The sequence below is a fragment of the Choloepus didactylus genome, chromosome 1 (genome assembly GCF_015220235.1).
Source record: "Choloepus didactylus isolate mChoDid1 chromosome 1, mChoDid1.pri, whole genome shotgun sequence".
NCBI classification, from domain to species: Eukaryota; Metazoa; Chordata; class Mammalia; order Pilosa; family Megalonychidae; genus Choloepus; species Choloepus didactylus.
In genome coordinates this window covers 107,595,939-107,622,197 of record NC_051307.1, presented here as the reverse complement: position 1 = coordinate 107,622,197, position 26,259 = coordinate 107,595,939, and the positions used below count along the sequence as shown (strand labels likewise).

General features: G+C 38.0%; 1 protein-coding gene across 1 annotated transcript in view; it reads left to right on the top strand.

Moving 5' to 3' along the window:
* Positions 1-670: 670 nt before the first annotated feature.
* Positions 671-26,259, top strand: part of VPS8 (VPS8 subunit of CORVET complex) — a 275,358-nt gene continuing 249,769 nt past the window's right edge. The window contains 4 exon segments of the mRNA XM_037839097.1: positions 671-823; positions 1,665-1,733; positions 23,462-23,592; positions 25,377-25,470. Of these exon segments, the coding sequence (XP_037695025.1) occupies positions 671-823; positions 1,665-1,733; positions 23,462-23,592; positions 25,377-25,470 (447 nt within the window).

Here is a 26,259-nt window from a genome sequence, read left to right as displayed (position 1 = left end):
ATATCTGGGGTAGACCATGGAATTATTTTATCCTGAGGTCATTGTTGCCTCCCTTAATAGATCGGAACCCTTAGATTTGCTGGTATCCATTCTGGGCCCTCTGTCCTACACTAAGCTACTTGAGAGGTCAGTGGCCCTGTGTGGATGCCAGTGACGAAACTGGTGAGTATGCTTATCTCCAGGGATCTCTTCAGGGAGATCTATCCTGAAGCTTGGGAATGTAGGATGGATTAATTGTAGCTTTCTGTACCAATTTACCCTCATGCTGTTAGGTACATAAATCTGGCTGGTACCAGGTCTAGTAGCTGAGCTTATCTCAAGTCTGTCACCATCACCATGTTTATGGCTTTGTGTCTCCTGTAGTCTGAGTTTGGTGCCCCTCCTTTGTACTCCCACAGAAACCCTCCTCCCATATCATATTTTGTATCCTGTATTGATTTTTCTTTGCCATACCCTGTATTTTTTCTTCGTAATAAGGTGATTGAGTGAATAATTTTTTCCACAAAAGTATGACCAAGTTAAGTCTTTGGTATGCCAAATGACAAGGAGAAAATCTAAATGATACTTTTTTTTTTCTTTTTTGAAGAGATCATCACTCAGGTCATTGTGATCTAAGGCCTAAAGCAAAAACTTGGTGTGGATTGATTGAGTACAATTATTAGAAGCAGATATGGAAAATGAACCAGACCATGAAAATGTGGATCAGAGCCTCTGTGCCCAAACTACTGAAGAAGAACTGAATAAGTCTTTCAGTCTAGAAGCTTCACTTTCAAAATTCTCCTACATAGATCTGGACAAGGAACTGGAACTCAAAAATGATCTGGTAAAAATTTCAACTTTTGTCAAGTGATATTTAAAATAATAACAAATTGTTGGTTAGAGTGTGATTTAAGACCCAAAGATTCTAAATCTATCACTTTGCATTGATTAATAGGGGTCTGTGTACAGTTTTGTGAGCTAAGATTGTATATTTGTGTAGTTCGTTACAGTTTATGAAACACATTGATATGTGTTCTCATTTGAGCTGTACAGCCCATCTCACTCTGTGTGCTCATCCATTTTATAGATGAGAAAGCTGAAATGCAGCTATGTTAAATGACTTCTCCAGCTCCTAGACCTAGTGATAGGCTTAGAATTCATTTCTTGCACAGTGATCTTTTCTTGATAATCTATTATATTAATCAGAAGGTTTCTATGACTATAAGAATATTTAATGACAAACTGCTTGACCTAATGTCTCTTGCCATAATTTATGAAAAACTAAGAAATGCAATATGCAATGTCAGACCTTTTCAGATTGGTTATGACTTATGTCCAAACTTTAATAATTAGGGGTTTTCAGAAGACATCCTGTCTGTTATGTTTAAAAAAGTGTAGGTAGTTTAAGAAGTCTTTCAATAGATGCTTTCTGGAAAGGGCCATCAGGATGACTCAGTTGTTGTATGTTTGCCCTTGATACTCACTGATGTGTGGATAGGAAAGGAAACAATTCTGCAGTCTTTTGAACTGACCCTTATTGCCATGGTTTATTGACTTGGCTGTCTTAGCATCAGATTGTCTATTTGTGATATGTTTGTCTCTTAACTGAGAGTGGCTGTAATCAGTTAAAACATCCTTACAGTTATAAGGGTATTATGAGAGCATAATTTCTTTTCCCTATTTAGATTGATGACAAGGAATTTGATATTCCTCAAGTCGACACTCCTCCAACACTGGAAAGCATACTAAATGAGGTCAGTATATATAAGGATTACTGTCATTTGTGACATTCATTTGAATACTTTCTGGGTGAGTTAAGGTACATGTATCTAGATCTGCACTGTCCAATATGGTAGCCACTAGTCACATGTGGCTGTTTAAGTTTAAATTAACCTAAATTAAATAAAAATTTAAAATTCAGTTCCTCAGTTCATAAGGCACATTTCAAGTGCTCAGTAGCCACATGTAGCTGGAGGCTACCATGGCGGAAGATAGATACAGAATATTTCCGTATCCCATAAAGTTCTGTTGAACAGTGCTGGTCTAGATTGTGAGCTTCTCAAGGGCAGAAACTACGTTTTATTCATCTTGAGAGTCTTGGTGCCCAGCACAATCCCTTGTATGTGGTAGATTAATAAAAAATCTTTATGTTGAGTGATTAAAATACTAAATTCATGTTGCTTTTGAGGTTTGTATTATGTGATGATAATGATTAATTAGTTGATTTCTACCAGTGATATTCAAATGGCTCATGCTCTGATTTTAAATAGCATCTGCACCCTTATGATGAGCCTTATCACCCTTCTACATGAAGAAAACAAAACTTCCATGGTTTATCTTATGAATTCCGCATCTTTAAAAAAGTTTTTCAGAACTTCGAGATGGTGTTATTCTTTTCTGAATTGGCAGATCATAGAGGCTTATAAAAAGAGTACATGGTTGGTGGAGTATGCCAGTTTTTATGTATTCTGTATTTGCAGATGATCCTTCAACTCAGTCTTTTTTTCCTTTTAAAAACTTGCTTAAAGGCTCCTCCTGGTGGTCTTAGCTTCTGATTTGAGAAAGACTTGTCTATGTATAAATCTATTTTAGATCCATAGTTATGTTTTCCAAAAGATAGTTATGCAAAAGTTTCCCAACAGATATGTGCACTGATACCATAGCTCCAAGTGAGTTGGGCCTCGGCCTTTATTACTACTTTACCTACTTTTTTTTTTTTTTTTTTTTAAATTGAGATATATTCACATACCACGCAGTCATACAAAACAAATCGTACTTTCGATTGTTTACAGTACCATTACATAGTTGTACATTCATCACCTAAATCAATCCCTGACACCTTCATTAGCACACACACAAAAATAACAAGAATAATAATTAGAGTGAAAAAGAGCAATTGAAGTAAAAAAGAACACTGGGTACCTTTGTCTGTTTGTTTCCTTCCCCTATTTTTCTACTCATCCATCCATAAACTAGACAAAGTGGAGTGTGGTCCTTATGGCTTTCCCAATCCCATTGACACCCCTCATAAGCTACATTTTTATACAACTGTCTTCGAGATTCATGGGTTCTGGGTTGTAGTTTGATAGTTTCAGGTATCCACCACCAGCTACCCCAATTCTTTAGAACCTAAAAAGGGTTGTCTAAAGTGTGCGTAAGAGTGCCCACCAGAGTGACCTCTCGGCTAGTTTTGGAATCTCTCTGCCACTGAAGCTTATTTCATTTCCTTTCACATCCCCCTTTTGGTCAAGAAGATGTTCTCCGTCCCACGATGCCAGGTCTACATTCCTCCCCAGGAGTCATATTCCACGTTGCCAGGGAGATTCACTCCCCTGGGTGTCTGATCCCACGTAGGGGGGAGGGCAGTGATTTCACCTTTCAAGTTGGCTTAGCCAGAGAGAGAGGGCCACATCTGAGCAACAAAGAGGCATTCAGGAGGAGACTCTTAGGCACAAATATAGGGAGGCCTAGCCTCTCCTTTGCAGCAACCGTCTTCCCAAGGGTAAAACTTATGGTAGAGGGCTCAACCCATCAAACCACCAGTCCCCTATGTCTGTGGTCATGTTAGCAACCATGGAGGTGGGGTAGGCGAATACCCCTGCATTCTCCACAGGCTCCTCAAGGGGGCACTACATCATTTTTTTTTCCTTGTTTTTCTTTCTTTCTTTTTTTTTTTTTTAACTTTCCCTTCTTTTTTAAATCAACTGTATGAAAAAAAAAGTTAAAAAGAAAACAAACATACAATAAAAGAACATTTCAAAGAGACCATAACAAGGGAGTAAGAAAAAGACAACTAACCTAAGATAACTGCTTAACTTCCAACATGTTCCTACTTTACCCCAAGAAAGTTACATAATATAGCAACATTTCTGTGAACTTGTTCCTACTATATCCATCAGAAATTAACAGACCATAGTCATTTCTGGGCATCCCCAGAACGTTAAATAGCTTATCTGTTCTTCTTGGAATATTGTTCCCCCTTCCTTAATTGCTCTCTACTGCTAGTTCCCCTACATTCTACATTATAAACCATTTGTTTTACATTTTTCAAAGTTCACATTAGTGGTACCATATAATATTTCTCTTTTTGTGCCTGGCTTATTTCGCTCAGCATTCTGTCTTCAAGGTTCATCCATGTTGTCATATGTTTCACGAGATCGTTCCTTCTTACTGCCGTGTAGTATTCCATCGTGTGTATATACCACATTTTATTTATCCACTCATCTGTTGAAGGACATTTGGGTTGTTTCCATCTCTTGGCAATTGTGAATAATGCTGCTATGAACATTGGGCGTGCAGATATCTGTTCGTGTCACTGCTTTCCGATCTTCCGGGTATATACCGAGAAGTGCAATCGCTGGATCGAATGGTAGCTCTATATCTAGTTTTCTAAGGAACTGCCAGACTGACTTCCAGAGTGGCTGAACCATTATACAGTCCCACCAACAATGAATAAGAGTTCCAATTTCTCCACATCCCCTCCAGCATTTGTAGTTTCCTGTTTGTTTAATGGCAGCCATTCTAACCGGTGTTAGATGGTATCTCATTGTGGTTTTAATTTGCATCACTCTAATAGCTAGTGAAGCTGAACATTTTTTCATGTGTTTCTTGGCCATTTGTATTTCCTCTTCAGAGAACTGTCTTTTCATATCTTTTGCCCATTTTATAATTGGGCTGTCTGTACTATTGTCATTGAGTTGTAGGATTTCTTTGTATATGCAAGATATCAGTCTTTTGTCAGATACATGGTTTCCAAAAATTTTTTCCCATTGAGTTGGCTGCCTCTTTACCTTTTTGAGAAATTCCTTTGAGGTGCAGAAACTTCTAAGCTTGAGGAGTTCCCATTTATCTATTTTCTCTTTTGTTGCTTGTGCTTTGGGTGTAAAGTCTAGGAAGTGGCCGCCTAATACAAGGTCTTGAAGATGTTTTCCTACATTATCTTCTAGGAGTTTTATGGTACTTTCTTTTATATTGAGATCTTTGGTCCATTTTGAGTTAATTTTTGTGTAGGGGGTGAGGTAGGGGTCCTCTTTCATTCTTTTGGATATGGATATCCAACTCTCCCAGCCTCATTTGTTGAAAAGACCATTATGACTCAGTTCAGTGACTTTGGGGGCCTTATCAAAGATCAGTCGGCCATAGGTCTGAGGGTCTATCTCTGAATTCTCAATTCGATTCCATTGATCTATATGTCTATCTTTGTGCCAGTACCATGCTGTTTTGGCAACTGTGGCTTTATAATAAGCTTCAAAGTCAGGGAGTGTAAGTCCTCCCACTTCGTTTTTCTTTTTTAGAGTGTCTTTAGCAATTTGAGGCATCTTCCCTTTCCAAATAAATTTGATAACTAGCTTTTCCAAGTCTGCAAAGTAGGTTGTTGGAATTTTGATTGGGATTGCATTGAATCTGTAGATGAGTTTGGGTAGAATTGACATCTTAATGACATTTAGCCTTCCTATCCATGAACATGGAATATTTTTCCATCTTTTAAGGTCCCCTTCTATTTCTTTTAGTAGAGTTATGTAGTTTTCTTTGTATAGGTCTTTTACATCTTTGGTTAAGTTTATTCCTAGGTACTTGATTTTTTTATTTGCTATTGAAAATGGTATCTTTTTCTTGAGTGTCTCTTCAGTTTGTTCATTTCTAGCATATAGAAACATTACTGACTTATGTGCATTAATCTTGTATCCCGCTACTTTGCTAAATTTGTTTATTAGCTCTAGTAGCTGTATCGTCGATTTCTCAGGGTTTTCTAGATATAAGATCATATCGTCTGCAAACAATGACAGTTTTACTTCTTCTTTTCCAATTTGGATGCCTTTTATTTCTTTGTCTTGCTGGATTGCCCTGGCTAGCACTTCCAGCACAATGTTGAATAACAGTGGTGACAGCGGGCATCCTTGTCTTGTTCCTGATCTTAGAGGGAAGGCTTTCAGTCTCTCACCATTGAGTACTATGCTGGCTGTGGGTTTTTCATAAATGCTCTTTATCATGTTGAGGAAGTTTCCTTCAATTCCTACCTTTTGAAGTGTTTTTATCAAAAAGGGATGTTGGATTTTGTCAAATGCTTTTTCAGCATCTATTGAGATGATCAATTGATTTTTCCCTTTCGAGTTTTTAATGTGTTGTAATACATTGATTGTTTTTCTTATGTTGAACCATCCTTGCATGCCTGGAATGAACCCCACTTGGTCATGGTGTATGATATTTTTAATGTGTCTTTGGATTCGATTTGCAAGTATTTTGTTGAGGATTTTTGCATCTATATTCATTAGGGAGATTGGCCGGTAGTTTTCCTTTTTTGTAGCATCTTTGCCTGGTTTTGGTATTAGATTGATGTTAGCTTCATAAAATGAGTTAGGTAGTGTTCCATTTTCTTCAATGTTTTGAAAGAGTTTGAGTAAGATTGGTGTCAGTTCTTTCTGGAAAGTTTGGTAGAATTCCCCTGTGAAGCCATCTGGCCCTGGGCATTTATTTGTGGGAAGATTTTTGATGACTGATTGGATCTCTTTGCTTGTGATGGGTTGGTTGAGGTCTTCTATTTCTTCTCTGGTCAGTCTAGGTTGTTCATATGTTTCCAGGAAATTGTCCATTTCTTCTACATTGTCCAGTTTGTTGCCATACAGTTGTTCATAATATCCTCTTATAATTTTTTTAATTTCTTCAGGATCTGCAGTTATGTCACCTTTTTCATTCATTATTTTGTTTATATGGGTCTTCTCTCTTTTTGATTTTGTCAGTCTAGCTAGGGGTTTGTCAATCTTGTTGATCTTCTCAAAGAACCAGCTTTTGGTGATATTTATCCTCTCTATTGTTTTTTTGTTCTCTATGTCATTTATTTCTGCTTTAATCCTTGTTATTTCTTTTCTTCTATTTGGTTTAGCATTGGTTTGCTGTTCATTTTCTAGCTTCTTCAGTTGATCCATTAGTTCTTTGATTTTGGCTCTTTCTTCCTTTTTAATATATGCGTTTAGTGCTATAAATTTCCCCCTTAGCACTGCTTTTGCTGCATCCCATAGATTTTGGTATGTTGTGTTCTCATTTTCATTCGTCTCTATATATTTAGCAATTTCTCTTGCTATTTCTTCTTTAACCCACTGATTGTTTAGGAGTGTGTTGTTTAACCTCCCGGTATTTGTGAATTTTCTAAGTCTCTGATGGTTATTGACTTCTAATTGTATTCCATTGTGGTCAGAGAATGTGCTTTGAATAATTTCAATCTTTTTAAATTTATTGAGGCTTGTTTTATGTCCCAGCATATGATCTATTCTGGAGAAAGTTCCGTGAGCACTAGAAAAGTATGTGTATCCTGGTGATTTGGGATGTAATGTCCTGTATATGTCTGTTAAATCTAATTCATTTCTCAGATTGTTTAGGTTTTCACTTTCCTTATTGGTCTTCTGTCTGGTTGATCTATCTATAGGAGAGAGTGATGTGTTGAAGTCTCCCACAATTATTGTGGAAACATCAATTGCTTCCTTTAGTTTTGCCAGTGTTTCTCTCATGTATTTTGTGGCACCTTGATTGGGTGCATAGACATTTATGATTGTTATTTCTTCTTGCTGAATTGCCCCTTTTATTAGTATGTAGTGGCCTTCTTTGTCTCTCAAAACATCCCTGCATTTGAAGTCTATTTTATCTGAGATTAATATTGCTACACCTGCTTTCTTTTGGCTGTAGCTTGCATGAAATATTTTTTCCATCCTTTCACTTTCAGTTTCTTTGTGTCCCTGTGTCTAAGATGAGTCTCTTGTATGCAGCATATTGATGGTTCATTTTTTTTGATCCATTCTGCGAATCTATATCTTTTAATTGGGGAGTTTAATCCATTTACATTCAACGTTATAACCGTGAAGGCATTTCTTGAATCGGCCATCTTATCCTTTGGTTTATGTTTGCCATATTTTTCCCCTCTCTCTATTAATATCCCTTATTGTACCCATACCGAACCTCTTTAGTACTGAACCTTTCTCCAAGTCTCTCTGTCCTGTCTTTGTTTCTCTGTGTGTAGGGCTCCCTTTAGTATCTCCAGTAGGGCAGGTCTCTTGTTAGCAAATTCTCTCAGCATTTGTTTGTCTGTGAAAAATTTAAGCTCTCCCTCAAATTTGAAGGAGAGCTTTGCTGGATAAAGTATTCTTGGCTGGAAATTTTTCTCACTCAGAATTTTAAATATATCGTGCCACTGCCTTCTTGCCTCCATGGTGGCTGCTGAGTAGTCACTACTTAGTCTTATGGTGTTTCCTTTGTATGTGGTGAATTGCTTTTCTCTTGCTGCTTTCAGAACTTGCTCCTTCTCTTCTATGTTTGACAGTGTGATCAGTATATGTCTCGGAGTGGGTTTATTTGGATTTATTCTATTTGGAGTTCGCTGAGCATTTATGATTTGTGTATTTATGTTGTTTAGAAGATTTGGGAAGTTTTCCCCAACAATTTCTTTGAATACTCTTCCTAGACCTTTACCCTTTTCTTCCCCTTCTGGGACACCAATGAGTCTTATATTTGGACGTTTCATATTATCTATCATATCCCTGAGGTCCATTTCGATTTTTTCAATTTTTTTCCCCATTCTTTCTTTTATGCTTTCATTTTCCATTCTGTCATCTTCCAGGTCACTGATTTGTTGTTCAACTTCCTCTAGTCTTGTACTATGAGTGTCCAGAATATTTTTAATTTGGTCAACAGTTTCTTTAATTTCCATAAGATCATCCATTTTTTTATTTAGTCTTGCAATGTCTTCTTTATGCTCTTCTAGAGTCTTCTTGATTTCCTTTATATCCCGTACTATGGTCTCATTGTTCATCTTTAGTTCTTTGAGTAGCTGCTGTAGGTGCTGTGTCTCTTCTGGTCTTTTGATTTGGGTGCTTGGGCTTGGGTTATCCATATCGTCTGTTTTTTTCATATGCTTTATAATTTTCTGTTGTTTTTGGCCTTGTGGCATTTGCTGAACTTGATAGGGTTCTTTTAGGGTTTGTAGACCTATTGAAGTCCTTATCTCTAATTTATCAGATCTACAGCTCCGTGGAGTACACTTTCTCTAACTAACCAGCAGGTGGTGTCCACGAGCCACCTGTTCTCCACAAGCCAGTTCTCCCCTGCTTAGCCTTTTTGGTGAGTGGGGGAGTGAGTCTTGTGGGGCCCAATTGGTGTACCAAGCTTGCGTGTGTAGTTGGTGTTGCCTGCCCTGTATGTGGGGCGTGTTTCTGGGCAGTCGGGGAGGGGGGGTGGCCCTAACAATCAAATCTTCCTGATGATCCTAGAGTTTTAAAGCTGCTGCAATAGTCTAATCCTTCAGTTCAGTCCTGCCACAGTTTGTCTCTGCCACTGACCCACAAGTCCTTGGTATTGGCGTATGGCTCCTGAGACTTGCAAGTTGGCCCCTCTTCCAGGCTGTGCACCCCGGGTCCTCTGTTGAGGGATGACTGTGCTATGTCACAGGTGAGTGCCGTCCCCCCAGGGCAGTTCTGGGCTGCTGGGCTGTGTAGGGAGGCTCCCAGTCTGCTCAAATGATGGCTGAATGGGGCTTTGTTAATTCACACTGCTCCACCTTCCCAACTCTGGGACAGTCAGCTGAGGTTGCAGGGAAGGCTAATGTCCACGCCCAGTTTTGTGGTGTGTGCCTGTTATTTGAAGCACTTCCGTCACACTGGGTTGTCTGGGGCAGCTCTGGGCTATGGGGCTGGCCATGGGCAGGAGTGTTTCCTGTCCACCAGGATGGTGGCTGTGAGCGGACACCCCCCTTTTCTTGGGAAGTTGTGGTGTTTAGTGAATTTTCTCAGCCACTGAATTATTGCCTTTTGTCTCAAAGCTCTCTTAGTTCTGCTCTTGACTTGACGTGCCCAAATTGAAAGTCTCTGAAGCTTTCTGTATTGGGCTTCTTAGTGTAATTGTTTTAGAAAAAGAAAAAAGGATTAAAAAAAAAAAATAAAAAAGGGCCCTCCTCAGAGATCTAATGGGTTATTGAAATGCTAAGAGACAAAGCAACCAGGGCCATTAAGGAAAGGTCCACAGGGCAGAGAGATCGGCTTTTCTTCGGGATTTGCATATGCACCTTAGGGCCTGAGCTCCGCCCTTCCCCTTTCTGTGTTAACCAGAACTCCAAAAATCCTCTGCTTTTATTTTGGAGTTTTTCGTGTTGTTTTTTTTTTTCTATGCCTGTCTCCTCTGTGCTGGGCTGGCTGCTCTCAGATTCTCTGGTGTCTGGTCTCAGTCTATCTATGGTTGGAGTCTGGATCAGTAGAATGAGTTTCCGATAAGAGCAGCCACTGCAGTTCTCCCTTCTCCTTCCCGGAGCTGACAGCCCCTCCTCCCACGGGACTGAGCCTGGCAGGGAGGGGCGCGGGTCCCCTGGCTGCAAAAACTTACAGATTTCGCTGATCTCAGCAGTTCGACATTTTCATGAGTGTTGTATGAAGTATGCCCAAAGACAGATTGCTCTGTGGTGTCCAGTCCACGCAGTTCCCGGCTTTCTACCTACTTTCCTGGAGGAGTAACTAAAACATACAGCTCACCAGTCTGCCATCTTGCCCCGCCTCAGTTTTACCTACACTTTTAAGGTTATAGCCAACATTTTGTAAGTTGCAGACTACTTTCTTGGTGTATTGTATCTTTTATTTTTCTTGTATGACTTTGATTTCTATACTTTATATCAGTTTGATGTTGCTGTTATTTGAATCTATTGCTATTTTTAACATAAAAAATGTTCTGTATGATCTGTGTTAAGACTTAGGCATTTGTAGTTTTGACAAAGAAGGCTTTGGTCCTAAAAAGAATATCTTGCTACAGTAAAGTGTTCTTTATTTATTGCTTTCTAACATAGAGGAAGTCTTTTATTTCCCCCAATATGGTGAGGAGATTAATTTTGGTCACTTCTTTTTAACATTGTCTTAATCATTAGACTTAATTCTCTTTTCAATTTTTTTCCTAAGTGTGAAATAAAATGATAATCTTAGAGGACTGTGTAGAAAGTCCTTTTTGTACAGGTTTCTATAATATTTGCAAAAAAAAGTTCATATGAATGATACTGTAGGTCTTAATGATGGAAACTGTCCTTGCACAATTTTCTCATCTATGAGTAACAGAAAGTACCGTGATTGGTGATTTGAGAAGGTGCTATTATTATTATTCTCAACAGTAATTTGGGTGCCTAGTATATTCAGTTCATAGTGTTAGGTGTTGGGGTTATAAAAAAACTGTATGACTCACTCTGCCCTTTGGAGAGAATTGAGACTGGAGATTGGCTTCCTTTACCCTCCGGGGAGCTAGACAGGTGGGTAAGTGAAAGAAAAGTAATTGAATTTGTAGAACATTATTAATAGACATTAGGGAGAAGAAGTATTAAAGAAAATGATTTTAAAAAGAAAATATGAAAATGGCGAAAGTAGAAAGTGTAAATAGCAATTGCTCCAGGATATTTGGGTGCATATATTTCTAACATGTTTATTAATGTCAACCTGAAAGGAGCCTGGGAAGAAATGGACACCCAAGAATTTTTTTTTTTCACTTTTAAAAAAGAAGGATTTTAATTTTATGTAAAGATTGACCTTCAATAAAATAACTTAAAAACATTGTCATGTACATCACTAAATCTCCGTAAAATATACAACACTTTTGTTACAGCATGGTTCTGGCATAGGCTAGAATGAAGGAAATGGTATATATTCATTCTTATTGTGAGATATACCATATATCAAGTGTGGGAATAAATATTTATATTGAATTTTCCAAGACATGTGAAGTATTAAATACTGTAACATGCACTCAGAAATTAAAAGATGCATTTTGAAATATACATATTTTAAAAGCATAAAACTGTGTTTTGATTTAATCTAGATGTACATTAGCGCTTCTAAATAGAAATTTGATCATAATTTCTTACAAATACAACATCAAGTGAGATTTAGTCCATAAGCTGCTAGGAAAACAACTGGGCATATCTAAGATATTTTGAAGAGTGGAAAACTAGAGATTACTGAGACATCGTAGGCCTCAGAACTTAGGGTATAAGATAATGTTACTCGGTCTTGTCATTCTTGGAAACTGTACTACCTCTTTGGTTTTCAGCTTTGAAATTCCATTCTCTAACCATAATCTTCACTCTCAGTATATTTGTGGATTTTCCAGTTCTCCCCATTATTGATTTTCAGCTTCATTCCATTGTGGTCAGAGGAGATGCTTTTTATAAATTCAGTCTTTTAAAATTATCAGGATTTTTTTTTGTGACCTAACATATGATCTATTGTAGAGAATCATTTATATGCACTGGAGAAGAATGTGTATTCTGCTGCCTTTGGGTAAAGTGTTCTATATATGTCTGTTAGGTTTGGTTGGTTTATAATATCATTCAAATCTTCTACTTCATTATTAGTCTTCTGTTTAGATGTACTATTCATTATTCAAGGTAGTATACTGAAATTTCCTACTATTAATGTAGAACTGCCTGTCTCTCCCTTCAAATCTGTCAATATTAGCTTCATATATTTTGGGGCTCTGCTGTTAGGTACATGTATATTTATACTTATTATATCTTGTGTTCAGTTTATTCCTTTATCAGTATATAGTGTCCTTCTTTGTCCCATGTAACAGTTTGTGACTTAAAGTCCAGTTTATGTTATATTTGTATAGCTACCCCTATTTGTATAGCTTTCTTTTGGCTTCTATTTGCGTGGAATATTTTTTTCCATCCTTTCACGTTCATCCTACTTGTATCTTTGAATTTAAGGTGAGTCTCTTGTAAGCCACATGTGGTTGGATCATGCTTTTTATCCATTCTGCCAATCTCTATTGTTTTACTGAGAATTTAATCCATTTATGGTTAAAGTAACTATGGATAATGCAGGGCTTTCTTCTGCCATTTTGGTGTTTGTGAGTCTTGTACCTTTTTTGTCTCTTGGTTTTTCCATTACTGGCTCCTTTTGTTTTTATTTGATCTCTTGTAGTGAACTACTTTGAGTCCCTTCTCATTTCCTTTGTGTATGTTTTTCAGAAAATTTCTTTGTGGTTACCATAGGGCTTAAATTTAACAACCTTAATCTATAATTTCATTTGATTTAATACCAACTTAACTTCAATAGGACATCCAAATTATGTTCCAACCCCTCTGTCCCTCCACCTTTTTGTTGTTTTTGTCACAAACTATCTCTTTATACATTGTGTGTCCAAAACCATAGATTTAGCATTACATTTTATGCATTTGCATTTTAGACCCTGTAAAAAGGAAAAAGTGTATTTACATACCAGAAATACAATACAGTAGTATTGATGTTTCTGATTACCCATGTGTTTACCTTTACCAGAGACTTTATTTCTTTATGCAACTTCAATCTACTCTCTAATGTCCTTTTCTTTTGATATGGAGAACTTCTTTTAACATTGCTTGTAGGGCAGGTCTAATGATGACAGACTTCCTCAGATTTTGTTTATCCAGGAATGTCTTTATCTCTCTCCCATTTTTTTTTTTAATTAAATTCAGTTTTATTGAAATATATTCACATCCCTTGCAGTCATCCACGGTGTACAATCAGCTGTTCACAGTACCATCATATAGTCATGCATTCATCACCCCAATCTATTTTTGAACATTTTCCTTACATCAGAAAGAATCAGAATCAGAATTAAAAAAAAAGTAAAAAAGAACACCGAAGTCATCCCCCATCTCACCCTGTTTTTCATTCAGTTTTTATTTTTTTATTTTCTTTTTATTGAGATTGTTCACATACCGTACAACTATCCAAAGATCCAAAGTGTACAATCAATTGCCCATGGTACCATCATACAGCTGTGCATCCATCAACACAATTAATTTTTTTTTCAATTTAGAACATTTTCATTACTCCAGAATTGAAATAAAGACAAAAAAAGGAAACTTAAATCCTCCAATATCCCTAACCACTCACCTTCCATTATTGATTCATAGTTTTGGAATAGTACACTTGTTACTGTTGATGAAAGAATGTTAAAGTGCTACTAACTGTAGTATATAGTTTGCAATAGGTATATGTTTTCTTCCTATATGCCTCTCTATTATTAACTTCTAGTTACAGTGTCATACATTTGTTCTAGTTCGTGAGGGAGATTTCTAATATTTGTACAGTTAATCACAGACATTGTCCACCACAAGATTCACTGTTTTATACATTCCCATCTTTTAACCTCCAGCTTTCCTTCTGATGACACACGTGATTCTGAGCTTACCCTTTCCACCACCTTCACACACCTTTCAGCACTGTTAGTTATTCTCACGACGTGCTACCACCACCTCTGTCCATTTCCAAATGTTTAAGTTCACCCTAGTTGAACATTCTGCTCATAATAAGCAACCGCTCCCCATTCTTTAGCCTCATTCTATATCCTGGTAACTTATATTTCACTTCTATGAGTTTACATATTATAGTTAGTTCATATCAGTGAGACCCTGCAATATTTGTCTTTATGTGTCTGTCTTATTTCACTCAATATAGTGCCTTCAAGGTTTCTCATCAACCCATTTTTTTAAGATGGTTTCATTCATACACCATACGTTCCATCCTAAGTAAACAATCGTTTGTTCTCTGTATAGTCACGTATTTATGAATTCAGCACCATCGCCACTATCTATATAAGGACACGTCCATTTCTTCCACAAAGAAGGAGGAAGAGTCAAAGAAGGCAGAGAGACAAAAGAAAAAGAAAAGAGAGAGAGAGAGAGAGAAAAAAAAACAAAAAACAAAAACATGGCAGCTAGAAAGTAACAAAAGGAAAGATGGCATTAACCTCAAGTAGAATGAAGAGTCAGACAGCATCACCAATGCCAGGCGTCCCATACCCTTCCCCATCCCCCCCACCCCCATATGCATTTAGCTTTGGTATATTGCCTTTGCTATAATAAAGGAAGCAGTGTTTCTGTTAATTATAGTCTCTAGTTTGCATTGATTGTATTTCCCCCCCAATCCCACCCTATTTTTAACACCTTGCAATGTTGACATTCATTTGTTCTACCTCATGTAAAAACATATTTGTACCTTTTATTACAATCACTGAGCACCCTAGGTTTCCCTAGGTTATGGAGTCCCAGTTTTTATCTTTCATCTTTTGTTCTGGTGTCCCACATGGTCTGAACCTTCCTCTTTCAACCTTATTCACAGTCATCTTTGTTCAGTGTACTGACATTGCTGTGCTACTATCTCCCAAAATTGTTTTCCAAACCTCTCACTCTTGTCTTTTCCTTTCTGTCCTCAGTGCTTCCTGTAGTGTTTCCTGTAGAGCAGGTGTCTTGTTCACAAGCTCTGTCATTGTCTGTTTGAGAATATTTTAAGCTCTCCCTCATAGTTGAAGGACAGTTTTGCCGGATATAGGATTCTTGGTTGGTGGTTTTTCTCTTTCAGTATCTTAAATATATCACCCCACTTCCTTCTTGCCCCCATGCTTTCTACTGAGAAATCTGCACAGTCTTATCAGGTTTCCTTTGTGTGTGATGGATTGCTTTTCTCTTGCTGCTTTCAGGATTCTCTATCTTTGACATTTGATAATCTGATTATTGTCTTGGTGTAGACCTATACAGATCTATTTTGTTTGGGGTATGCTGCGTTTCTTGGATCTGTAATTTTATGTCTTTCACAAGAGATGGGAAATTTTCATTGATTATTTCCTCTATCACTGCTTCTTCCCTTTTTCCCTTCTCTTCTCCTTCTGGGACACCAATGACATGTACATTCTTGCTTTTTGTTTTGTCCTTAAGTTCCCAGAGATGTTGCTTGTATTCTTCCATTCTTTTCTCTATCTGTTCTTTTGTGTGTAGGCTTTCAGGTGCCTTGTTCTCCAGTTCCTGAGTGTTTTCTTCTGCCTCTTGACATCTGCTATTGTATGTTTCCATTGTTTCTTTCATCTCTTGTGTTGTGCCTTTCATTTCCATAGATTCTGCCAGTTGTTTTTTTGAACTTTTAATTTCTACCTTATGTACGCCCAGTGTTTTCATTATTCGGTTCATCTCTTTTGCTATATCTTCCCTAAACTTTTTAAATTATTTAGTATTACTTGTTTAAATTCCTGTATCCAGTTGAAGTATAAATTTGTTCCTTTGACTGGGCTATAACTTCACTTTTCTTAGTGTAGGTTATAGTTTTCTGTTGTCTGGGCATGGTTTCCTTTGTTACCCCAATCAGATTTTCCCAGACCAAAACAGGCTCCGGTCCCAGAAGGAAGAACTATTCAGTATCTGGTTTCCCTGAGGGTGTGTCTTAGAAAATTGGTATGCCCTGTGAGGCCTCAGGTCACTGTGCTTTTCTGCCCAGCAGGTGGCACCTGTCAGCCTGTAACTCCAGACTGGTGTAAGGAGGTGTGGCCTGTGGCTGTTTTCCCACAGGCTCTGGGGTCTGGTTCTGAATGGAAGGCAGGTAGTAGGACTGGGCCCCACCTCTTTCCTCTTAGCGAAAATAGACCCCCTAGGGAGAGGTCATTAGCATTTCAGTGGTCTCTGTCTGTCTGTGCCATCTCCATCCTTGTCTGGGTCAGAGCACTGGGAACTGAAAATGGCTGATGCTTTCTCCCCTGAACCGAAATAGGGACAGAAAGCCCCCTTCAGGGCCACCCCCCGGCTCTCCAAGGTCAGTCATCACCCAAAGCCTCTGTCTGCTTGTCGGGGATTCATAGCTTGCATCAAGCAGTCCACATTTGCTCATTAAAACCCCAGTTGGAGCTCAGCTGAGCTATATTCGCTTGCTGGGAGAGTGCTGCTCTCTAGCACCATGAGGCTTTGCAGATCGGGTCATGGGGGGAGGGGGCTCCTGGCTTGGATCCGCAGATTTTACTTACAGATTTTATGCTGCAATCTTGGGCATTCCTCCCAGTTCAGTTTGGTGTATGATGAGTGGACCATCACGTTTGTTCCCCTGCAGTTATTCCAGATGTTCCTTGTTGTTTATTAGTTGTTCCAAGGGGACTAACTAGCTTCCACTACTTTTTTTTTTTTTTTTTTTTAATCCCATCCAGGTTCATCCTTGGCATTCAATTGTCATCTATTTAGACTGTCTTTTTTTTTTTTTTTTTGTCTCAATTGTGGAAACATATATACAGCCTAAATCTTCCCATTCCACCCCCTCCCTAGCCTTCCATTAGTGGGATTAATCACCTTTAGAAAGTTGTAATGCTCTTTCCCACCATCCATTACTAGAAGTTTCCCTTCACCTCAAACAGCAACCCTACACTCATTTCTTAACTCCCCATTGCCCCTTCCCCCATTTCTCTTAACCCATACTCTACTTTTCATCTCTATGGTCATATTCTCTGATAATTTCTTTGTGTTTACTGTGGGGCTTAAAATTAACCTCTTAAATCCATAACAATCTTGTTTTTCTTTGATACCACCTTCACTTCAATAGGACATATAAACTATGTTCCTATACTCCTCCATTCCCCCACCTTTATATAGTTGTCTAAAATTACATATTTTACATTGAGTTCAAAACCACTGATTTGTCCTTAGAGTTTGTGTATTTTATATCATGTAGGAAGTAAATAGTGGAATTACAATTCAAAACTTATTGACTTCTATTTGTATTCCGTTGTGGTTGGAGAATGTGCTTTGAGTATATTCAAAAAAAATTTTTTTTTTTTTTAAATTTCTTGAGGCTTGTTTTATGTCCCAGCATATGGTCCCTTCTGGAGAAAGATCCTCGATCACTAGAGAAAAATGAGTGTCCTGGTGATTTGGGATGTAAGGTACTATATATGTCTGTTAAAATTCTCTATATCTCTTTCTCCTTTCTTTGTTTCTCTGTTGGTAGGGCTCCCTTTAGTATCTGAAGTAGGGCAGGTCTTTTATTGGCAAAGTCTCTCAGCATTTGTTTGTGAAAAATTTAAGCTCTCTCTCAAATTTGAAGGAGATTTTGCTGGATAAAGTATTCTTGGTTGGAAATTTTTCTCTCTCAGAATTTTAAATATATCATGCCACTGCCTTCTCACCTCCATGGTGGCCGCTGAGTAGTCACAACTTAGCTTATGTTGTTTCCTTTGTATGTAGTGAACTGCTTTTCTCTTGCTGCTTTCAGAACTTGCTCCTTCTCTTCAGTATTTGACAGTCTGATCAGAATATGTCTCGGAGTGGGTTTATTTGGATTTATTCTATTTGGAGTTTGCTGGGCATTTATGCTTTGTGTATTTGTATTGTGTAGAAAGTTGGGGAAGTTTTCCCCAGCAATTTCTTTGAATACTCTTTCTAGACCTTTACCCTTCTCTTCCCCTTCTGGAGCACCAATGAGTCTTAAGTTTGGACGTTTTATTTTATCTATCGTATCCCTGAAATCCGTTTTGATTTTTTCGATTTTTTTCTCCATTCTTTCTTTTGTTCTTTCATTTTCTGTTCTGTGGACTTCTAGGACACTGAGACATTGTTCAACTTCCTCTAATCTTGTATTGTGAATATCCAGAGTCTTTTTAACTTGGCCAACAGTTTCTTTTATTTCCATAAGATCTTCTATTTTTTTATTTACTCTTGCAATGTCTTCTTTGTGTTCTTCTGGGGTCTTCTTTATGTTGCTTATATCCTGGGCCGTGATCTTCTTGATGTCCTTTAAATCCTTTGCCATGTTTTCATTCCTCGATTGTAGTTATTTGATTAATTGTGCCAAGTACTGTGTCTCTTCTGATATTTTGATTTGGGTGGTTGGAATTAGATTCTCCATATTGTCTGGTTTGATCATATGCATTAAGATTTTCTGTTGTTTTTGTCCTCTTGACATTTGCTTTGCTTAATAGGGTTCTTTCCAGTTGTAAAGAAAAGATACCAATCTAATTTTTCAGAAACACAGTTTGGTGTCGTACACTTTCTCTGACCAGCAGATGGCATCTGTGAGTCACCTATAACCCTCAAGTCAGTTCTCAACCTTGTCCCCACGGTGTGTGGGGAAATGATTCTTGTGGGGTTCAGTTGGAGAACTCAGTTTGGAAGTGTTGCTGGAACCATCCGCCCTGAATGTGGGGCATGTGTCTGGGTGGCCAGGGAGGAAGGGCAACTTTAATATTTAAATCCCCCAGGTTCCCGGAGATGCAAGGCCACCGCAAGAGTCTAAGCCTTCATTTCAGTTCAGCCTCAGAGCCTCTTTCTCGCTGTCCCACAAACCACCGGACTTGGCGTAGTGTCCCTGAGTTCTCTGAGCAGGCCCCCCCTCCTAGCCACGATCCTTCAGGACCTCTGCTGAGAGAATGCTGTGCTACATCATCAGTGCACGCCGTCCCTCAAGGGAAGCCCCGGGCCGTGCAGAGGCGCTCTCAGCTTGATGCAAAGATGGCCGAATGGGGCGTCTCAACCCCCTCCTCCTCGCACAGTTCCTCCTTCCCAGCTCCAGGACAACTAGCGGGGCTCTGGGCTGTGGGCATGGCCGTGGGCAAGAGTTTATCCAGCCCTCTGGGGAGCCAGCTGCTAGCCGCTGGGTTTCTTTCTGTTTCCCCCACTACTCTTTATGTCACCGTCTTAGGACCTCCCTCTCTCCCAGTTTTGAAAGACAATTTTGCCAGATATGAAATTCTTGGTTAGCAATTATTTTCATCACTTTAAATATTTCATCCCATTGCCTTCTGGCCCCCCTAGTTTCAGACTGATGAGAAATCAGCATTTAATCTTATTGAGGTTCCCTTTTATATGACATGTTGCTTCTCTCTTGCAAATCTCAGAATTTTCTCTTTGTCTTTTTATTTGAAATTTTGATCATAATGTGTCTGGTCATGGATCACTTCAACTTTACCCTATTTGGCTTTTGTTTGGCTTCTTCAATGTGTTTATTCATATCTTTCATTGAATTTCATTAAATTTGGAAAGTTTTCTGCCATTATTTCTTTGCATATTTTTTCTGCCCTTTTCTCTCTTTCCCTTCTGGGAGTCTCATAATGCATATGTTGGTATGCTTGATGGTGTCCCATAGGTCTCTTAGCCTCTGTTCATTTTTCTTCATTCTTTTTTCTTTCCACACCTCAGTCTGAATAATTTCAAATAGTCTTATCTTTGAGTTCACTGATTCTTCTGTGAGAATCTGCTGTTGAACCCTGTAGGGAATATTTTATTTTAGTTATTGTGGTCTTCAATTCCAGTATTTCTCTTTTGTTCCTTTTTATAATTTCTTTCTCTTTATTGAGATTCCCATTTTGTTCATATATTGCTTCCCTGATGCCCTTTTGTTCTTTTCTGTGTTCTCCTTTAGCTCTTTGAGCATATTTAAGATCATTTTTAAAAAGTCTATGTGTGGTATGTCCAAAGTCTGATTATCTTTGTTGGTGGTTTCTGATGTTTTATTTTGTTCCTATGGGTGGACCATCATTTCCTGTTTCTTTGTCTTGTCTTTTGTTGTACACAGTACATTTTAGTATTTTTAATGTGTTAACTCTGGAACTATGTGTTCCTTAAGTTTGTATCCATTAGTGATAAGACAGAGATTTCCTAGAATGCCAGGAGCTAACAGAAACAAACAGGCAAGGCAAAGATGAAATAAAACAGAAAAAAAAAAAACCTTTCATGGTCTTTGTTGATTGGCTCTGTATTGGCTGGTGCTCTCCTTCAGAGTTTAGCCCACCCATGAAGATGATCAGCCTGAGGCGTAAGTGCAAGGCTGATCTTTTTTGAACATACATACATTTCTGTGGGATATATATGTAGAGTAGAATTGCTGGGTCCTCAGGTATGGCTATATTCATCTTTAGTAGACACTGCCACTGTTTTTTTTCACAGTGGTTGTATCAGTATCTAATTTCACCGGCAATATATGAGTTCTGGTTACCATATCCTTACCAGCTTTTGATATTTTCTGTCTTTTTCACTTTATCCATTTATAATTATAGGTGTGTAGTGGTATCATGTCATGGTTTTAGTTTGAATTTCCCTAAAGATTGATGAAGTTGGGTACCTTGACATATGTGTTGGCCATTTGGATATCTCTTTAGTAAATTGTCTTTTCATGTCTTTAGCCCAGTTTTTCTATTGAGTTGTCTTTAAAAAAAAAAAAAAAAAAAGCTGGTTTATAGGAGTTTTTATATATGTTGAATACAAGTCCTCTATCAGATATAGGTATTATAAATATCTTCTTCCATTCTGTGGGTTACCTTTCACTCTATTAATGTTTTCTTTTGATGAACAGAGGTTTCTCTTGTGAATGTAGTTCAGTTTATTAGGTTTTTCTATTTGGTTAGTGCTTTTGGGTCCTGTTTAAGAAAATTTTGCCTGTTCCAAGTTCATGACAGTGTTATCCTATTTTCTTCTAAAAGCTTTATTACTCCTCTTACATTTAGATTGGCAGTTCATCTGAAATTTTTTGCATGTGATGGTGTGAGGTATAAGCCAGGATATATATATATATATATATATATATATATATATTATTTTTTCCCCAGCATCTTAGGGAAGAAAAGCGTATTCTTTCCCTACTGCACTGTGATGTCACCTTTGTTATAAATCAGGTGACTATATGTGTGGGTCTCAGTCCATTGCTTTATCTTTCTATATTTGCCCCAATATCACATATCACTTTCTCCTAATGATTGAAGTTTTATAATACATCTTGATATCTGGGTAGTTTCAAATCTTCCAGCTTTTTTTGAATTTCCAGGTAAGTTTTAGAGTTACCTTATCAGTTAACACACACACACACACACACACACACACACACACACACACACACGAATACATGGCTGGGATTTGATAGGATTTGTATAGATTTTGCACTCAGTTTGGGGAGAATTGAAAACTCGTCTGTGTAACCAGTAATTTTAAATTCAGTCTTATTGACATACTCAATTCTTTTCTTTCCTTTTCTTTTTCTTTCACCTATTCTGTTGGCCTCTAACCCTGACTTAACTTTGCTGATCTGTTTTCTTGAATTATGTTCCAAGGCTGCTTAGGAAAATCAAATAAGGTTTTGATTGACTCTCTTGTTTAAGACCTTAGTGCTGCTCTGCAGTACTTATTTCTGAATCATTTCCTTTATTTTTCTCTACAGTAATTGTTCCAATCTTTTACAGCTCTCAAGTAACACAACTTCTCTTTGCCAGTCTTAAACTTGTCCTTAGCATACTTTTATGTGGAGAGATCTGAAGAATAGTTGGAAATATGGGTCTAAACCACAAGAGAAATGTGGATGCTGAAGACAGATTTTGGATCATTAGCATAACATGAGCTGGCCCATGGAGGAAGTATGTGAAGAGAAAAGAGCTAAGATTGGAATCCTGGGAAACAACTGAGGAGCAGCTAGAGAACATGATTGATGAGAGGCCATACATGTTGAAGGGAACCAAAAAAGAGAGATGTTCTGAAAACCAAGGGGAGAGAAAGTTTCAAGAAGTAGGGAATGGTCAACAGTGTTAAATGATACATAGAGGATGAGAACATACTAACTGAAAATACACCTGTGGATTCAGCTAGTAGCTTCAGAAAAAGTAGAATTAATAGACTGTAATAGAGAAATTGGAAATAATATAGACTACTCTCTCAAGATTGGTGTAAATGATAAGGCAGAAGATAGTACAGCTGAAATAGAAGGTAGGATCAGAACATTCTTTCTTGATGTCTGATACTTAGAATCAATTTTCTCAAATCCAAACTCCTTATCCTGCTTTACCTGCTGTCTTAAACAGTGGTATCACCTTTTGCCTGGTTGCTACAACTGGAAATCTTGGAATCTTCCTTGACTTCTCCCTTACTCCCACCTCCCACCCACCCTATTTAAATGGTAATCAGGGACTTTCGATTTTAGCTCAGTAATGTCTCTTTCATCATTCCCTCTCAACTTCTGCTGTGTTCCCAGCCTGTACTTTTCTTTTTCATGACATTGCAGTAGCCCACTTACTGGTCCTTAATAGTCTCTTAAAAATCTCAGTTGCCTGCTTACTGCTTACTATATAGAGTCCTGATTCATTAAACAAGTGGGTACTGACTGTGCCAGGCACCTTTTAGGCACTGGGGTTACGGTGGTGGAAGAGATAGACATAGGCCCCACTGTCATCTAGCTTAATGGAATATAAGGCATTTTATAGTTTGGGTCCCAGCTTATCTTTATAGGATCATTTCTAGCTCTTACTCTCATACACCAGCCTTTTTGGACTGCATCCTTTTCATGGGCAAAATATATATTACAAAATCACTGTTTCTGCGTATGCTATTCCCCATCATAGTGCCTTTCTTCTGTGTGCTGGTCATATTTCTTACGCTGTTCATCTATACTTATTTGATTTTGGTATTTGGTTCCTTCTAATTAGCCATTGGCTGTTTGTTAATGAGTAAAGCATCTACACATTTGGATTTTAAGAAATATTCTGCACCTAACAATAATCTGCGTTACCATTCCTGCTTCCTGCTACAAGAAAAGAGATATTCTTAGAGAAAACTTTTTGTAGAGAGTAGAATGCATGGAATGGAGGTGAAAAGCAGAAAAAAGCACTTATATGTTTTGGAGAAGCCATTATTAATGCCTATCTGACTTGTTTCAGGGTATTTGGAATTTCAAATTTATTGATCCATGTTCTTCCAATTTAGACTGATGATGAAGATGAGTCTTTTGTTCTTGAGGATCCCACATTGTTAAATATTGATACTATTGATTCTCACTCCTATGATACTTCGTCTGTGGCAAGCTCAGATAGTGGTGACAGGAGCAACTTAAAAAGGTAAGTATTCACTTAAACCACACTTACATATTGAAATATTTGATCTTTTAAAACCTATCTCTTTTATAGTATAATATGGTCTGCTGAAGCCCTGCAGGGGAAGTAGAAGGCACACTTGCATAGAAAGAATATCCTTGTTGGATCCTAAAGATTTTAACACTATTGAGGGAAAGAATAAAAAGGTGAGGGCCATGTCCACTGTCTTCCACACCCCCACCAGGAAGCCATCATAATAGCCAGGGAACTCCCAGGAACAGTGGAGCACTTGGAGAAAAGTCAGACCTGGCAGTCTACAGTGTCTGTGGTGGGAACATGGAGCTTGGTTTACCTCACCAGCTTCTGTTCTCTGCACACCCCATTCCCCACTCCCCTCTCTAAGCTAAACTCCAGCATTCCTTTATTCCCTTGGAGTGGATTCAGAGGAGAGTTGCAAAGATGATTAAAGATTTGGGAAAAGGACTTCTAACCCTAAATAACTTCATTTTGGCTGCTTTTCACCTTCCAAATTCTTGGAGAGAACTTGAAAAGGAAAGAGAAGTGAAGGAAGCATATTGCAAATATTTTATTGAATTCATTTGTAAATTTAATAGTGATAAAGTTGTCTGTATATTTTTTCCCCTTCTTTTAAAATTTCGCCCATGTCAGTGCTGTCTTGAAAAGGCTGACAACTCTTGTAGGATAGGAGCCATTACCAGATGCTAACCTGTGCATCACTCTGTGCTACAAATAGATAACTTAAATGTTTTTGATGATCTAGTCACTCCCTGCTTGAAAGATAATGGTGCCTTCTTGTTGCCTACATAATAAAGCAAAAATTCCTTTGCATGGCATTAGTCTGGACGCTGTTTACTATTTTGACCTAACCTCTAAGCACCCCTACTACAGTCCTCCCAGCTCATGCATTTTGTGTGTATATGTGTCAGACACATGCACACCTCTATGTCTTTATGTTTATTCTCATGCTTTTTCATTGCCTGACATACTTCCTGGTCATCCATCAAGGCCAAATGCAGATGTCCTCTCTTTTTCTGTAGCTGTCCCTTATATCCCTCTAGTAAACAGGATTAAACTCTTCTTCATTTGTATTTCTGCATATTTTATTCATACTTGTAGTCCAACATTTGTCCTTTCTTTTCATAGACTTATCAATCCCTCTAGCTAGGCTGTGAAGTCCTTGAGTGCAAGAACCGTGACTTTCTTATCTTTGTATCTCTAGAGTGTACTTTCATCCAGAGCACAGAGTAGGTGCTCAATAGTGTTTGGTAAAAGTTTAAAAATTTTATTTTGAACGATATTAAGTAGGGTAAGAGAAAGGAGCCATTAGTAGGAGCAACTGAGAGGAAGCAGTGAGGGGGTAGTTGGGGAAGGCGTTTGATTGCCCACAGTGGGAGGGCAAGAAAAGTGGGCAGGAGCAGGAAGGAAGGTCAGGAGATGATGTAGACATCCAGGGCAGGTGGAGTGCTCTATAGGCAACATTCTGAAGAGTAGTAGAACCTATTGCTATATTACTTGAGGTGGGCAAAGAACTATATGAATTAGTGAAAAAGGAATGGTGATTTTTTTTCATTTCCTATTTGTTTGTCTCTGGGGTACAAGGTGGGGTCTGATACATCATCTTAAAGTGGGACTGTTAGACTATGCCTCTTTTCAAAAACAGAGCTAACAAATTACATACAGCATTGTTTTCTGCTTTTTATGTGTTTTTTCTTTCAAAGCATTGGGACCCTGCCTTTTAAATTTTTTTTTTTTTTTTGTTCTGTTCTCAAATGTTTTCCTTTTTTTAGGAAAAAGAAATTACCTGATTCTTTTTCACTCCATGGATCAGTTATGCGACATTCACTTTTGAAGGGAATCTCTGCCCAGATAGTGTCTGCAGCTGTAAGTATTTTGTTCTCTTCCCCCAGCTTTATAACCTGCAATGGCATAATGAAGTAGGAATGAGCATAAAACAAAGTACAGCACTTCTCTTGGCCCAAGGCTTAAGAAAAATAGATTCTGGCTTTCATGGTTTTTGTGTGATTATTTTTCACTTGTAAGTCATGGGGCTTCACATCTTGACATAGAAATTAGCGCAGCCGTGAAAATAAAGATCTGCTCATAGTTTTGGGTGTGCCTAAATGAAAGATGGCAGCAAGCCTAAAAGAAACACTATCTGCCTCTTCTTTAAATTTCTTTTCAGTTCAGTTGCCATCTTGTGTAGTTGGTTTAGGTAGAGTGCTTGCTTTTTTAGTCTTTGCATATGGAGAAATGATTGATCAGAATCTTTTACAACAGAATGATTTCTTTTATGTAGTTCACAAAAGTCTTTTCATGTACCTTATTTCATTTACTTCTACAACTCTGAAAGTCAGTAAAGTTATATCCTATTTTGCAAATGAGAGGACAGGTTCAGAGAGGTGATATTAACTTGTCTTACATCACTCAGTTACGAGGTAGTAGAGCCAATGCTCAAAATTGGGGTTTCTGGCTCTAAGTCTGGTGCTTCCTTGTTGTGAAATGGAGGTAGTATTGGTGACTATGGCCAATGTATAATGGTTGGAACGCAATATCTGTGGCCTTGTTTGAAAATGATGTAGAATACTGGGTTAATACAAAAGTACTTAATAGTCCATTAAGACACTGATTCTGATATGTTTTATCAAACTTTTCCTTTGATCTCAAAGCCCG